At 42.3% G+C, this 17,500-nt stretch overlaps 1 protein-coding gene and 1 pseudogene across 1 annotated transcript in view; one reads left to right on the forward strand and one right to left on the reverse strand.

The window, feature by feature from the left end:
* Positions 1 to 17,500, forward strand: part of LOC137996793 (presequence protease, mitochondrial-like) — a 50,905-nt gene that overhangs the window by 18,282 nt on the left and 15,123 nt on the right. The window contains exons 13-21 of the mRNA XM_068842375.1: positions 979 to 1,092; positions 3,030 to 3,126; positions 3,713 to 3,790; positions 5,400 to 5,492; positions 6,688 to 6,787; positions 6,875 to 6,943; positions 8,181 to 8,228; positions 9,238 to 9,367; positions 17,159 to 17,279. Of these exons, the coding sequence (XP_068698476.1) occupies positions 979 to 1,092; positions 3,030 to 3,126; positions 3,713 to 3,790; positions 5,400 to 5,492; positions 6,688 to 6,787; positions 6,875 to 6,943; positions 8,181 to 8,228; positions 9,238 to 9,367; positions 17,159 to 17,279 (850 nt within the window). The remainder of the gene's footprint in view (positions 1 to 978; positions 1,093 to 3,029; positions 3,127 to 3,712; positions 3,791 to 5,399; positions 5,493 to 6,687; positions 6,788 to 6,874; positions 6,944 to 8,180; positions 8,229 to 9,237; positions 9,368 to 17,158; positions 17,280 to 17,500) is intronic.
* LOC137996797 (uncharacterized) lies at positions 10,276 to 12,260 on the reverse strand (annotated as a pseudogene).

A 17,500-nucleotide genomic window follows, 5' to 3' on the forward strand; every position in this document is an offset into this window, starting at 1 on the left:
ACTACCAAGGAAAACCTCTCAACAGCTTAGCGCAAGATTGTACTTTTGGTTCAGGATATTTTTTTCTGCGAGTTACATTGGGTGGTGAATTGGCTTAAACCTCCATGTAACAACAACAACAACAACAACTTAAACTCATCGACGAGATGCTTTGGTGCTGGTGCCTAAAAGGTGGAAGGGCCTAAAGGGCAACTGGCAGCATTGCACTGAAAGTAACCATAGCAACCAAGCAAACTCCAACCACCAAACCAACCTCCGATCCCAGTCCTTGGGCATCAGAGGTACAACTTTGCCACGAGCAGTTATGTATGCCATGGATCTCTGTAAGACGCCCAAACACACCAAGCACCCCTGATAGCCCTACTTAAAACACAATAAGCCTGACCTACCTGGCAGAAAAACCTAATGCTGCGAATCACTGATGATCAAGGTGGGTATAAGTGGTGATCCCTACTGGCTGGGTGACTAGACAGCTGAGAAGATAAACTTGCTAAAACCTAACGCATGAATGAGGTGATCCAGTATACTGAGCGGAGAAATATTACCTGGAACACCAGCTGTAGCTGTAGCTGTAGCTGTAACTTTTTTTGGAGAATAACATTGTATCAAAATATCATGTGTAGATTTATTGTTGGACGACATAATAGAGATCATTGCAATGATGTCAGAGCAGCTGTGAAACAAGCCCGGAAAAGTCCAGGCTTTGATCATTTCTCAAACAGCAATAATTTCATCTCCATTGCAATTCAAATGTAAGGCATTGCCTAAAATACTGTATTCTCTACTGATTATTTCAATGGTACTGGATATAAAATATATGTGCACTTAACCGGCTCCCAGATGAGTTGATTGCTCAGATTGTAGAGGCCCCACTATAGGCTCAAATCCTGTTTCAGCCTGGATTTTTTTGTTTTTGTTTTTTTTTTGCTTAGACTTTTTCTCTGGGATGATCTCTCTGTCATCATTTTTTTCTTACAGTTATGACAATAACACCAGAGATGCATCTTTTGCAGTTGGTCTTCAAGGCCTTAAGAAAGAAGACTATCCAATGGTTGTGGAAACAATCCATAAGACATTTGATAAGGTTATTGAGTAAGTGCTGAGTAGCTTGCAAGCAATTAAGGACTGTGCCTAGTACTATTGTTATTGCGCATACGTCCTGCGCATCTCGAGATACTCGGATTTCCTATCGGTAGTTATTGTTAATTAATACAGGGATATTTTTGCGCGGTTCAAAACTATGCGGAGAATTTAGCAGACCTTTGCAATTGGTCTTGATGTCCAAAAAGAAAATTAGGGTTAACCATGCATTTTTCAGACATAATTAAGCTTCAATAATATTTGGAAAAGAACACCATACATGTGCAATGTACATTGCTTTGTAATTTAAAGCTTTTTGCAAATGTTGTTGATTAATTATCTTCGAAAAATACGTGGTTACCCCCAATTTTCATTTTGGATTTCAAGAACACTTGTTAAGATCTGCTTTTCCCGCAAATTCAGTAAACCGCGCAAAAATACCTTTACATTAGTAGGTACCATCTTAAATTATTAATTAGCAAATCCCTTCGTGCAATTTATTTTGGGGGTTATTTGCATCAAAACAATGGATAATCCACTTCACTGAAGCATGATCCAGTCCCAAGAGTAAACAACTTGTATTGCTTTTATGCAAAGAACCCCCAAAACGTATTGCATTATGACACACGCCAAGACCCGCAAAACGGGTATATTACAGTTCTCTTCCAGAGTTCACTTCTCTTCTCTTACGGGCTTCCCTCTGTCTTTGATAGGCCGCAACCCTTTTGATGCTGTATGATCTGCAGACACGTTCCGTAATAGTTCTCCACTTTCCTCTGTCAAATGCGGATTGCTGCCACACGTCCAGCGCGTTCCTACATTTTAGGGTTGTTTTCCAAGTTTTCTAAAGCGAAGTTTAGGACGGCTGACTGGGCGTGATCCATTTACCGGTTCAGAGTAAAGCAGTTGTTTGGCAGGTCTGTCATCACCCATGCGACAAAGGTGGCCCAACCAGTTGGATTATGGGATTGGGAAATACTCTATTTAAGCAATAGAGGACGTTTTCCGTGTTTCCATAGCCTCATCTAAACACGAGGGGGAATTTGAGGACAGTAATGCAAACCCGAGACACAACGAAAATAACGAAAAGTACAAATCAAGGGAATGCAATAGGCAATAATAACAAGTCTTTGCAAAGGAAAATTCAGGTATAATGAAATAATTCTGCACCAAACCCTGGCTGGATTTCTCTTTAATGACCTTGAATCAAACGCGGTCAAGCTTCATAAAAGTTTTCAATTAGGTTTTTAAGGTTGTTTTGTTTGAGTTATAACTGAAACTTGTTATTAGTTTTCTGACTTAATCTGAGTTCATAATTTCTTTTTATATTTTTCTCAATGCGCGAGCGGGCGGAATTCTGCGAATCCTGCAATCTGATAGGCTCTGGGAGAGCGGAATTTTTCTATTGATTCCGCCAACCCGGGCGGAGTCCTAGCCCTGGTTGCGTGAGCTTGTGTAATGACCTTAAATTTCCATTTTTGACACCCAATCCATTTACATACAGAAGTAAGTGTTTCAAGATTTTTTATACAATAGGCGTGGAAATAGAATTCAAAGAAAAATATTTCTCTTTGAAACGTTCAGTTTGTAAATCGGGTCAACAATTAAAAAAGTGATGTGAGAGAGGGATAAAAATAAGTAAGTAACTTATTTACCAGCTAAGGGTCTGCTTTGTTTTCCCGAGAGTCCGGAGTGGGCAGCAACTGCGGACTTGTATCCCAGTCGGGATACATTTGAATTTGATCAGGGGTATGTGACCAAGAATTAACCAATCAAAGTGCTCGTTTCGTTGAGTGAAAGTCGAGGTACAACTGTATATAACAATCTCAGGTGTTCAGACACAAATCCAGTGCGCCAACCAAGTATTTGATCCTACTTACATGCTAAACTACACAAAGCAAAACTATTGTGGCTTAGAAGAAAAACACTATTTTTTCACATGATGACAGGGAAGGCTTTCCAACTGAGAGGATAGATGCAGCTTTACACAGCATTGAGCTGGGTACCAAACATCAAAGCAGTAACTTTGGGCTCGGACTGATTATGGTAAGTGTATGTGTTATTTTGATACTCCGTGAAGATACGTCGGCTCTTTTTCTCTGGTGACGTGACTTCTATTTACACCTACCAAACAGTTCAAGCCTGTCACCAAGGGCCACAGGACAGGGATGTCCCCAATTACATGTACTATCAGCATGATCTTGGCAACTTTCAGATAGACCCCCTCGCTGCTTCAACTTCTTCAGTACGTGGTTCTCTACTTACTAATTTGATCAACCAGGCAACTTGAAATCTTATTGAAAGCCTTGAAGGTGTTGACAGAGAACCCTTTTGCTGGGCTGGACTTGTTACAAGTCAACCTTTTAAAATAAAACATAACCAAGTGAATGTTCTTTGCAAACGTTTTCTGTAGGGTATGCTGTTTGTTCAAATGGCCACTGGATCAACATTTGGGATCTTTAATGTAGGAGAGTTGTATTACAACTGCAACTTTAACACACTTTTTGAGGCTCATCCTTGATAGCACTCACTCAAATGAAAATCTGAGAATGGGTCACTGTGGGGAGTGAAAGGCTTGAGTTGGGAAAGTATTTATTTTAAGCATTGTCCGTGTTATAATTATTTCCTTCAGAGTATAATGTCAGTGTGGAATCACGATGCAGACCCTTCAGATTTTCTTCCAATAAATGATCGTGTGCAGCTATTTAAGGTATTTGATTTGAGTGGAGATGTACTGTAAATAGTTGACTGAACGCAGTTTAAAAAACTCAGTGAAGAAAGGTTGTTTCTTAAAACTGGCCTAACGACCAAGCGGCCGTTTCTCGAAAGTCCCAAAAACCTTTCGGGCCCGAAAAGCCATTTGTGAAATTGCCAACCTCTTGTTTTGGAAAGCCGATCTTTTAAGATGTTTTCAAGGCAACAAAAAGAAAAATAACTGTGATGTTTGACGAATTAAATCCTCTCCGTTCTTGAGATACAAAGGGAATTGTGACACCCGAAAATGGCCCGTAAAGTTTCGGGACTTTTGAGAAACGGGCCCCAGGCTCCGACTAGTCTCTTGTTGGTTGCTCAGTGGAGTAGCTTTGGCTCTGCAGTAGTTGGTAATCGTAAAGTCGTAGGTTTGACTCCTGCCAAGAGCAATCGAAACTTTCTTCTGAGTACATATGACATGGAATAAACGTAAAAAAAATACATATCTTCATCATTTTATTGGGTGTAACATAATCATGCCGTCGTCTGCATTTCACTCGCAAGAATGGCGCACACATTTTGACAATAGGCCATGTCCGAGTCCAAGTCTGCCACTTCTTCAAAACGAGTCTAAGAGTATTTAAAAGTTTTTGTTTTGGTGATCAGTTCTACTTTACATGTGAAAGAAAACTAATTTTCGTAAGAAAAACTTAGACTCGCTTTGAAGACGAGGCAGACATGAACTCGGAAATGGCCTATAGAGCTGCTACCACAGGCGCCCCAAGCTCAATGTGAGGGAAAGCCAACAAAAATATAAGGAATTGTATGGGAATCCCGATAAAAGACCTGAGAAGACAATTTTACGAAAAATTTTCAGTTAAAAGGCCTAACCTTATTGCTATTGTGGGTCGCTTCCTTCCTGCGTATTTTTTTCCAGATTCGATGTGAATTGAGCCATTATCAGTTCCTCGGTTGTCAGCGGTCATAATAAAATACCGAGGCGGAACACTGACGAGTCATTGTTTGTGGCTTGGTAACCAGTTTTTGCTTGTCTTTTTTTGTCGTCCCTGACGAGGTTACCAAACCGAACTCAACGGTCGCCTTGTCGTGTTCAAAGTGTACGAGTGTCTTTTCCATCGTTTTATCGTTTCGTTTAGGAAACTAACAGCCGCCTGACGTCGCTGGCAGGGCTTCGGTTGTGCAGCTAGCGGATTGAAATGAAAGAAAAACCTTTGCCCTTGAATTTTACGGTGGCATTGTAACCGCGGGAAGATTTTATTGAGGATTTATTTTATTGAGGTGGGCTCCTGAGAATTCAGTGTTCCGCCTTGGTATTTTGTTGTGACCGTTGACAACCCAGGAACACACAGGAAGGAAGCGACCCACAATGAAAATAAGGTTAGGCTTTTTAAGTGAGAATTTTTTCGTAAAGTTATCTTGTCAGGTCTTTTATCAGGATTCCCATACAAATCCTTATATATTTGTTGGCTTTCCCTGTGCAGCTAAGTATTTCGCTGCAACAACATCTACCGCCTGCGAGCGGGCAATCTTCGCTAATGTCAACTGAAGTCTCCTTTTTTCTCAGTCAACAGTCCCAAAATAATTATTTCAATGTTTACCTTTTACAGGAAAAGCTTGCAAGTGGCCCATTTCTTCAAGACAAAGTCAAGGAGTGTTTTAAGGACAACCCGCATTGCCTCACGCTCGTCATGAGTCCTGATGTATGTGTTCTGATTTTGAAGCCCCGTTTTCACTTTCAGGCTTGTTAAGCGAGTTGTGAAAGTCTTGTGGAGCTATTGCTTGAAATCTGTAATAACATCAGTTATTAAGTTTTCGACCTCGGATATTACGTTTCTAGCTTTCTGATTGGTTCACTCAATCAGCTCATATACCGTATGACCTAATGTGGAAACTGATTTCGTCAAGTGTTGCGAAGCTGGAAACTGATTGGTTTTACTTTCCAAGTTTCCAGGCGTTCAGAATTTGATGAAAATGTAATAAAACTATTATCCCATTTGCGCTTGTTGGATATGGGACTGGTTATAGCCAACTCCGCGCTACTCGCCCGGTTGGCTACTTACCATCTCACATCCAACGCGCACTCGTGGAATAGTGTTAAAGAAAGTTCTGTTTTTGTAATGATATCTGCAAATGGTTTCTTGGCTAAAATGTTTGGCCCTGTCATACCACAGTCGCATTTCGCAGTTAACACCGTCGTCGCACAACATTGCTGGTTTAAAACATTCTGGGGATTTTAAAGAACCCAGGTATTGTTTACAGAGCTCGTGCTACTCCTTGAAGTCCTTGAAAAGCCCTGGAATTTAACTTTGGACTTCAAGGGCGCTTGAAAAGCCTTGAAAAAGAGGATTATGCGGAAAACTGCTCGAAAACTCCTTGAATTTTTGCTTGGGTGAAAATTGTTGAGATTGCATCATGTTAAGTTAAAGAGACATTTCAAAAATTGAGCCCAAAATTGACTATTAGGAAAACATTAAAACCAAAACTTAAAATGCCCATGCGTGCACTTAATTTGCAGGATGCGGTAAGGAATATCAAGGTAAGCTTTTTCAGCAAAGAAAACAATGAAACACTATGCATGGCATAGAATTCGAAATCTTGTTATAAAGACTCCTTGAAAACTCAATTTCTGGTTCTTGAAAGCTCCTTGAATACTCCTGGAATTTTATAGACAAAACCCAACATGAACCCTGTGTTTACAGAGCAGGGGGGGGGGGGGGGAGGGGGGGGGGGGATGGAACCAGTGTTACATGCTGCAGCGATTACAATCATGTAAAACTGCATTACACCAAGGTAGGGTGCGGTAAAGAGCCCTCTAGCGCAAACAATTCAAGCCCCTCCAGGGAAGTGAAGGTAAGTTATAAGTAAGATAAATTGAACCTCTTTCTTTGTTAACAGCCGGAATACGAAAGAGACTTGAGCAGAAAAGAACAAGAGAAGTTAAGAAGCAAAGTGAGCTCACTGTCTGAAGAAGATAAAGCCGTGATTAACAAGAAAGGTGAGAAACGTGTTATTCTATAACACGGTACCCGATTCATTATTTTATACATGCATGAGGTAACATTTTATACATATCTACTTGCAGGTATTGATCTGGCAGAGAAGCAAAATGCTACCGAAGATCTGTCTTGCCTTCCAAAGATGGTTCTTTCTGGTAGGCTTTTTGTTTTTTCTTAAATTAATTGACAAGTGTTATGTAAAGAATTAACTGAAGTGAGTGTAGTGTAACGTGAAGTGCTAGATTTCTATCCCATGTGAACCATGTGAGCGTTAGCCCTACTGATGGAACTGGGCCCATACAAGGACAGAGAAAAACTCTGACCAGGGTGGGAATTGAACCCACGACCTTCTGGTTAGATCTCCGCCGCTCTACCGACTGAGCTACAAGGTCAGACGGGAGCAGGCCGTGGGAACTGAAGATGTTAAAGAATTTTGTAGTTTGCTAAAATACAAAAGCCAAATCACTTTTAATTTTTTCTGTTTCATTAGCTTTGGCGTACGTGAATACGCAAGTTGCTGCAACAGTGTGGAGCCAATTACTGTAGGCCCGCATTGTAACCATTTTGAGCATAGGTTAGGTAGACCACAAACACTGGGAATTCTATGCCCTACCCTTTACGAATCGCGTGTGGGTTCTTTTCCGTCCCACGGGGTTATGGCCGTTGACGGGGGTCTCTGATTTTTCGTCTTTGGAGGCAGAACTCTCTCCTTTTTGTCCCTAAATATAGCGCGTTCTGCTCCGTTAGTCATGACAGACCATGAGTGTTTACCCTGCCGGAATTTGAGCCCAAATTTCCCCCACGGAAATAATGAACACTTTTCGTTCGATTAAGGACGATGTCTACTAATGTTATTGTGCAAACGTTCTGCGCATCTCGAGACTCGGGTTTCAAATGGGTGGTGCTTACTAATACAGGGACATTTTTGCGTGGTTTAAAACTATGCGGAGAAAGTTGAACTTAGCAAGTGCTCTTGGTATCCAAAAAGAAAATTGTGGGTAACCGTGCATTTTTCAAATATAATTAAGCTTCAATTTGGAAAAGAACGCCATACATTGCTTTGTATTTTAAAGCTTTTTACAAATATTTTTGATCAATTATCTTTGAAAAATGCGTGGTTACCCCCGATTTTCTTTTTGGATTTCAACCACACTTGCTTAAATCTGCTTTTCCCGCATATTCATACACCGCAAAAACACCTTTGAATTAGTGGGCACCGTCCTTAATTTATCCCTGTATTCATGTCGCCATGGTTCCACCAATGGCTTTTGTCCCTTTGTCTCAGACAAAAAATTAATTAATTTTCAAAACACCAAGAAAAACCATACACATTTTTACACACACGAAGAAGGTTTGTTAGGTCCTTTTTGACCCTTTCCTTTTCTTTTATAGATATTGACCCCTATATAAAGCCTGTAAGCCTGGAACACTACATTTCTGGTATGTCAGCGGACTGACCTAAAGATAAGGTCATCTTTGCAATTAAAAGAAATGGATTGGCTAGTTTCTGTGGCGCGTTTTTTAGTGTCAAAATTCAAACGTACAATTCAGCATCTCAGACCTTCAGTAGCTTTCAGTTTGGGAATTAAAACCTCAATTCGGCAATTTATGCATTTAGTTCCGCAATTCAAACATTTAGTTCGGCAATTCCAACCTTCAGTTCTTCAATTCAAACTTTCAAAATTTAAACATGCCTGCCATTCAAACTTTCAATTCGACAACTCAAATATTCAAGTGAATTGAAGGTTTTGATTCCGAAATGATTGTTGAATTGTTAAATTTCCACACTGAAGGTTTGAAGAGCAAAATTGAATTGGCGAATACATGTTTGAATTTTGACACGAAAAGCGCGTCATATTCATAAGTTTCAAGCAAGTCAATAGGACGTTTTCAACCAACCTCTAGAGACACCAATAACAATAGAGAAATGTACGACTTCTGGTGGACGAACAAAAGAAGCTAATGCGAGATTTTTTGTTTTCTATTCGTCCACCATCAAGGCGGCGATGAAGTCCAACGTGAAAACCTCCTATACCGTGAAATAAATTTATTAGTTTTGATCATTAAATTTATTAATTTTGATACGGGCATAATTCGACAAAAACGAACCACGTGAGGAATTGGACCTACGACCATCCAAATGCCAGTTTGGGTACGTGAAGGTCATTGGTTGGACTTTAGGAACACTTCAGTGGGGATTTGTTTCAGATTGTTCGTGTTTCTGCAAAATTCAAAATCTGAATAACTCAACTGAACTTAACTTCATTCATTTACTCTTATTTACATTACCGCTACTCGCAGATCGCAAAAGTGCTAATCAAGGCAAGTAGCCGCTCTGAACGATTGTTTAAAAAATCGGCAAATTACAATGTTTGTTGCCACCAAATCCCGCAGGAAGAAACCAAATATTTAATCTTAAGTCTTTTTTTGTTTGTTTTTTTTTCAATAGCTGGTGTACCTGTGCAATATTGTGAACAGCCCACCAATGGTATTACATATTTCCGTGCCATTTCTAGCATCAGCGATATTCCTGAAGACCTGAGACAATATCTGCCTCTATTCTGTTACGTCCTGACCAAGTATGAGCCGTTTTCGAGTTTAATAATAACTTCAGTTCACGACGTTCTTCCTGATTTGTGCAGTTGTCTTGTAGTTTGATTGTACGAAACCGATTTTCGCGTGTGCGTTGATGATCCCTGCTTTACTTATCACAGATAAAATAAGGCATGATACACGCGAAATGCGTGTGCTCGCATCGGGTATTTTGTTGTGCGTATGCTCGCGTGTTTCTCCCGCTTTTCTCTCATTTGGGAAAAAAATTACGAAAATGAGACTCGTCCTTGTGTAAAACCCAGTTGTTCTCTAATCACTCTGCAGTGAAACGAGAACAAATCATTTTCGTACTAAATATCGTCAGACGCAGACAAGGATCAGGAATAGGCATCTCGTTTATTGCCAGTTAATGTCACTATTCCACTATTTAAACTAAGAGTAGAGTGTAACGCAACTAGGTAGTGTAACGGTAAAAAATGAGCAAACAACAATTTGGCGTAATTGAGGGGGACACAGCCCTGTGGCAGGTTTTACGCGACTTCATGATAGGTGCACAAACTAAAAGCCTCACTTATTCCCCCACTAACGTGGGAATAGAACAAGAGTATTGGCAGAGCCTTTGTTATCTCCCCAGCACAGCAGAGGCTGGATCGGACAAGATAAAGGCAAGGATATAAGATGACAAGACACAAGCAATGCCAAAGCTTGGGGGAAGTCGCTTCGCAGACTTAACCGCCACAGATGGATGCAAGGCATGCATCCCCCCCAAGCAAGGCCAAACTAAAGAAAATCGCCCGAGACACTAGCCATTTTTGGAGCAGCATAAAGGACAACCGATTCCGGGGTGCGAATATAAAGCTGGTAACAATCTGACGACCAGCGACCTAACACCTTAATTAACCAGTCTGGTAGGCCCGCAGCGGCGGCGGCAGACGCTGCCCCTATGCGAAAGCTGTGACCCTTAAGGAAATAGAACAATGGCCCCGAACGTGGTTTGGCGAGGAGAAAGTATTGCTGCATTTCGGAGACAGGGCACAACAAAGAGGGCAACGGGCAATGACGAGGGATTACCCTGCCCTAAAACTATCCGTTTGAGAAGACTTCAGAGTAACAAGCAAGCGCTGTGGGCAGACCAGACTAGGACAAAATGTAACGCATTCCTTGGTAAGATTAAACTTAGAACTAAACCTGTACACCCCCGGATAGGTAAACTCGCTACACCTAAGGAACGCGAAAGAGCCAAGGGTAAAGGCAGCCCATATCATCGAGAAATTCCTTGGCCCTAGCCGACTACGTAAGATGGGGCGAATGGCTAAGAGTACGCCCGGAGTGACGGGTTGTCTGCGGATACGAGGAGACCCTTGATAGCGGAGAATTCCCCTTAATATCTTTTTTAGGAGGAGTCTTCCCTTTAAGGGGTCTTTGTAGCCAGAAATAATGTGGAGATTGCGAACGGCAGCTAAATAAGTCTTAATTGTGCTATGGCGAACTGTACGGGCCAAATAGGAAGCAAAATAGATAAGAGTTCCCTCTGATGCTGGGAGGCTGTCACCTGTGGGAGTGGCTAGTATGTTCATGCGACAAAACTGAATAAAACGCTTCTCCCCAGAGGTATACGTGCGGTTGGTGTTCCACGACAAGGCCCAGTTGGCATACTTAAGGACTTCAGCTTTCAGAGGGTCATGAATGAAGGCGGGATGGTGCAGGGGGTCTGGTCGGCACCGGGAGCGAGTTCCCTGAATCGTTGAACCTGAAAACGGGACAGGGCGTCAGCTATTTCGTTATGCGCCCCGGGAACGTGACGAGCCTTAACCAGAAAATTATGCTTCACGGAAATAAGTACCAGGAAACGCACCAAGTCCATGACCCTGGGGGCTTTTGAATGACCCGAGTTAATGATAGCGACAACGCACTGATTATCACACCAGAACTGAAGACGTTTGCCGGAAAAGTGGGGGTACCACAGTGCACAGGCGATAACAATAGGGTAGAGTTCTTGCCATTCAATACTTATCCCTTTGGTCTTGTTAATGAGTAGATTAGGGGGCCACCTACCCTGGAACCATTTACCATTGAAAAAACCACCAAACCCAATTGTACTAGCTGCATCGGTATAGAGCTGCAGGTCGGGGGAAGAGGTGACCCGGGAGTCAAGGAAGAAGGATCGCCCGTTTCCATTGAGCGAGAAATACCTTCCACATTTGAATATCCCTGGAAAATTCCTTGTTCAAACGGATATGATGAAGACGATTCTTTACCCCCCGGGTGAGGTTTATAATGCGCTGAAGGAAAGTTCTACCCGGGACTACTACTCTGCAAGCGAACTGCAGAGTACCGATAAGGGATTGGAGATCTAAAAGGCGGACAGAACGGCGGTCGGTAAAAGAGTCCTGGCAAGCTTATCTTCAGGCAATCGCGCTTCCATGCGGTTACTGTCCAGTACAACGCCCATAAACTCGAGAACTTGTGAGGGCCCCAGGGTCTTAGAGGCGACGGTGGGAACCCGAAGGGACATGAAAACCCTAAGAAGGGTAGTAAAGCTCCCTAGGCAGTCAAATTTAGTTTTCTCTGCTAAAAAGAAATCGTCCAAAATGTGTATAACATGGCAGAGGCCATAGTTATGTTTAAGAATCCATTCCAAGGCATCAGAAATTTGGTTAAAAAGGAAAAGGGCACTGCGAAGCCCAAATGGGAGGTAAAGGTCTATGTAGTACTGAGATTGCCAGTATATACCCAAAAGGTTCCAGTCCTCGGGATGGATTGGCATCAGACGAAAGGCGGATTTCAAGTCCGTCTTGGCCATAAAACTCCCAGGACCCAGGGACCGCAGAATTGCGATCGCGTCATCGACAAGAACGTACTGCAACGAATAAGGATCCTTTGGTATGTGGTCGTTTATATTATATCCCCTTCAGGGTAAGAGAGATGGTAAATAGTACGCCATTCTACAGAGTGCCTTTTAGGGACCACGCCTATAGGGTGACACTGCAAGTCAGGTAGGGGCGGGGAGGAAAAGGGGCCCGCGATTCTTCCCAACTGCACTTCCTTTATGTATGTTCCCAGAAACGACTTCAGGATGTCGAGAGGCGGATATCAAGTTACGCGACACCCGGGGTTGGTGGGGGCCTAGTTAACCAATGCGAGTACCATACCGGAGGGCACTGATTAAATTGTTAACAAAAGAGCTATTAGGGTGATTAACTAATTCAAGCACTAATTTATCTACATCCAACGAGGTGGATGCAGTTGGGTTGCAGTCCAGCTGGCGTTGCTCCACCTTATTTCTTGCTGCGATCGGTGGGGTTGGCTGGTCTGTTGCTACTTGCGGACTGTTTGGGACCGGAGCAGTTGAACTGGGCGTGGTTGCTTGAGCCGCAGCGACGGCAGTGGTGCGGGAAATAGCAGGAACGGCGTTGACAACTGGAAGGTTTGTTGAAGTCAAAGCAGACAAGGGCTTGGCGGCGAGGTTTTCTGCTTGAGTCCTGGTTGGGGCAATCTTCCGCCGGATGGTACGGGCTAGAGCACACAGAAAAATGTGGCTTAGCGAGGCCAGAGAAGGTCACTGTCCAAAGTTCAAGATCAATTTTGTCCCAGGGCTTTGAAAGGTCGTAGGCAGCGTGGCGTCTAAACTGTTCGTCGTATGTAATCCTGGCTAGGCCCTTAAACTTAGTGACCGCTTTGCTGATAGTTTGCTGGTATTTGATTAACTCTAAGGCACGCGAAGGATGAACAGCGACGATCACCAGCATGTAGGCAGTAAATGCGTCTAGCCATTTTTGGAAAGTGTCAATCACGGGTTTTTTCCTCCTAACCAGAGTGAGCGGGGACTCCTGGGAACCCGGGGACGAGTCCTCGTAGCGTAACTGCAGAGCGGGGACCTGGGAGCGATACATGAAGTCGGGCAGTAATAAACATAAGTCAATGTACTCACCGCGGAGTATTTTTTCTTCGAGGCTTTTTTCTAAAGGACGATGCAGGCCCAAAGGAGTCGCTGTGTTCGGCATACGAGGACCAGGAGTGCGGAGGTCGTCCGGGAAACGGGCTTGGGCCTCGTGGTTGTTGAAGACCCGTAAGGCTTCGTTAACAGAGGCCGACACAGTCTCTTGGATGGCCGACATTTGGGCGGGCGAAAATACTGTATCCTTGGGGACTTTTGGCTCGAAGTCCTCGAACAGTTCTTCCACTGCTGAGTCCATATCCGACTGCTCGTCTTCGTCGGAACTGCGAGTCTCCGCATCGGCCTGTTCTGTAGGGAAACTGGGCTGCGGACGCGGTCGTACGCGTGCATTTGAAGCCGAAGGTTTTTCTTTGTGCACCCGTCCATTCTGAGCGCGACTTCTGGAGCGACCAGGGGTGGCTGTCGGCGCTGATTTCGTGGCCAGCCTCAGCCTTTCAACCAGACGGGCACGGCTTCCAGTGCTTGGAAGATTAAGGCTCTGCAGGCGAAGGCGAAGAACTTGACTGGAGAGGTTCTTGAAGTCGGCTGTTCGCGTGGCCTTCGAAGACTTGGAACGTGGGCGCGCCATAAATTTTAAAGCAAAATTGTTACAAACTGTGTATTCTCGTGCAAGCTGCCAGGATTATGCCCTGTGACAGTGTATTGAGATTTATATAGCAAGACAGTGTCTCAAAGTTCGACCAATAGGTACAGCCGTACTGTGAGCTAAAGAGACGCCATGTGGCGAGCTTGAATGGGGCTAACAAATATATGGGCCAATCTAGGAAAAGCTAATATGTTACGACGTTTACGCCACGGGAGTCTTGGAGGTCGCACGTGTGGGACATAAATGATATTTGAAACCGGACTGTCAACTCTTAATATTTCACACGCGAAAAGAGCTTTTTACATCGAGGGTTTCGATATAACGAACTCTCGATTTAACGAACAAATTTGGCCGGTCCCCAGCGACTTCGTTAAATCGAGGTTCCACTGTAGCTATCTGTGCACATGTGTTATCTTTGAAGAATTGCGAAAATTCGATTTTTGCCGGTATTTCAGATTTGATTGACATTGCGGCCGAAGAAAAACATAAAAATATTATTTTAAGGCCATTAGACAAGGCAGGACATCGGCTTTTCTGATCTTTAGGTCCTTCGGACGGGAATCCCGAACCATCGAGTTTGGATTCGAGTTCGAGTTCGAGTTGGACTGCGAGTTGGACTTCGAGTTGGACTTCGAGTTGGACTTCGAGTTGGACTTCGAGTTGGACTTCGAGTTAGACTTCGAGTTGCGCTTCGAGTTAATAATTAAAACGCAAGTATATAATTGATAATAATGTATAATTATTATTTATCATTAATGTTAATAAGCAAAGAGATGTATAAGCTGGGCGAAGAACAGGAATTCGGGGCAATATTGGGATTTTTCATTTTTTTTTTTTTCACGTGGTTTAAGTAATAAAATTGCTGACACATTAAAATATAGAGCAGGGATATAGGTTTTCAACAATGTGTGGTACCTTTTGTCACTGCGAATGAATAATAACAAATTGTCCATATTTGGGGTCGTGGCCCATATATGTTGGGGAATATCCACACTCAAAATTAAACACTCGAAACTTGGACTGTATATCCTTCTTTATTCCCATCAATAATCAACGTTCGCTCACACCGTACATACATTCCAACTCACAACAACTCTTTCCTGTTTTGGCATTTTAAAGGTATAAGATATCTATTATTCGAATATGATAAGTACATGTCATATTCTTATCTCCTAAACCACATGGCGCACGCTACGTTCAAAAGCAATTAACTGAAAGCAATTAACTTGTCAAAATACATCCTTATCTCTTTAAAATTGAAATACACGCGATCAAAGTTTCTATCATCCTTACAATACAAATACCGGCTAAGTTAAGAGTTATATATATATATATATATATATCTCGCCTTTATACTTATTTATTTATATGTATTTTATAATCATTTGGTACACAGCTTCAATGCAAATAAGTGTCAACCTTTTGAATTCTGTGTAGGATAAAGTTATTATTAGGGCCGTTGTGTTGCGTTACGTAACGCGGTATCTTCCCCTTCACCTCTTGTCAATTTATTTCAACTCGAAGTCTAACTCGATCTTCAACGCGAACTCGAACTCGAGTCCAAACTCGATGGATTATTTCTCCCGCAAATAACGGGTTCATATTTTTTTTCTCCGCAGTATTATTTTGAAACCAATTTTTGTGTTTAAATTTTAACAGGCCCTTTACAGGTAGACCATCACGTGACCTACTTTTCATAAAATTGTGGGCTATAAATTAGAGAATGCCGGAAATGGAAAAAGCATGTGACAAAAGGTACCACACATTGTTGAAAACCTACATCCCTGCTCGATATTTTAATGTGTCAGCAATTTTATTACTTAAACCACATGAAAAAAAAAATGAAAAATCCCAATATTGCCCCGAATTCCTGTTCCTGTTCTTCGCCCAGCTTATACATCTCTTTGCTTATTAGCATTAATAATAAATAATAATTATACATTATTATCAATTATATACTTGCGTTTTAATTATTAACTCGAAGCGCAACTCGAAGTCCAACTCGAAGTCCAACTCGAAGTCCAACTCGAAGTCCAACTCGAACTCGAACTCGAAATCCAACTCGATGATACCTAACTCCCCCTTCGGACATAGTCGCGACAAAAGGGTCGCACTTGTCGCAGGCACGCGATGACAGATTTTATGCCCAATGTAAATACCTAAGCTAGAATACAGACATGAATAGCGTTTGTACTAACTGCTAGAATAAGGGAACATTCATTCATGAATGTAGCATTCAATACTGTTCTATTATTTATCTTACTGGATTGCGTGACGAACGAAAGCAGTCTTGCCCTCTAGGGGTGTCATGTTCCATTAACTGCGTTTTACCAGCCGGTAAAAGCATTACTATAATTCCATATGTCGAGTAGCTGAACGTAAAAGAGCTTACAACAAACAATTATTGTAATGCTCATAATTACAATTGTCGAGTAGCTCAACTTAAAAAAACTTACAACAAACGATTATTATAATGCTCATATCAATACTTCTCGAATGAACAAACAACAACCTGACACCCTTAGTAGTCGGCACTGATTACATTACATTAGCGTACAAGTACGAATATCACAAAGCAAATTTTACATAATGGTCGCGACAGATACTGTCGAGTGACCTTGAAACTGCGAGAAATGTCTATATATACCTGACTACAAATAGTCATGCGCACATACTACCAGACTATGGACAACTAAGTGTGAATACCGAAACGCCCGAGCTAAAATAGCGTACATCCCATAACGTGAGAAAATACATTTCTCTTGCAAGTGCTTTCATCCGTTTTGCTTTTTGTGGAACCATAGTTAATAGATGTAGGCTGGTTATGAAACTCGACAAGTTTCTTTGTTTCATGTTTTTGTTCGCTTTTTTGGCCTTGACCCTGCACAAAACCCGACAAAAACACGCTTTTTTCGGCAGGATAACCAATCAAAAGCTTCGACAAATTTATTCAAAAGATTGTGCAGGGTCACGGTCGGTTCAACATCTAATTGCGACTGTATTGTTCCTGCTTTTGAAATTCCCGGGGTCTCATAACCAGTCCCTAGATTAACTATGGTGGAATTAAGTGAGCTGCTCCCATGCAACTGTGTGACTCCATAGTTCAGTTGGCAGAGCATTGCACCGGCATCTCAGAGGTCATAGGAGGCCTTCTGTATGTTATCTTTTGCTTCTGCCTGAAGATGATCAAAAAAAAAAACGTTACCATGGTCGTTACTCACTCATGTTCGTATGATTCCTGAATTTGAATTGCGCTTGTTTGCGTTTTCGTAGAATGGGTGCAGGAAACCTAAACCATCGTGAATTGCATCAGCTGATCAAAAGGAGGACAGGAGGCATGTCATTGTCAACTCATGTCACTACCCACCACAGCGAGTTGAACGCGTTTGAACAGGTCAGTGTCCGGTGCCATAACCTTCTTTCCGTCTTAGGGTGTTAGGGTGGTGGAAAACATGATGGCCGTCACGCAAAGTTTAGATGAGAAACGCAAGCCCGTTACTGGTAGTCCAGTTTCCCTCTCCTGTCGAACTCCAACATTTTATAGGCCTTATTTGATCTAAAGAGGAAACGCACCGACATTTCTAAATATTTTCATAAAGAGTTTAAAATGATAAC

The sequence above is a fragment of the Montipora foliosa genome, chromosome 3, assembly GCF_036669935.1.
Source record: "Montipora foliosa isolate CH-2021 chromosome 3, ASM3666993v2, whole genome shotgun sequence".
NCBI classification, from domain to species: Eukaryota; Metazoa; Cnidaria; class Anthozoa; order Scleractinia; family Acroporidae; genus Montipora; species Montipora foliosa.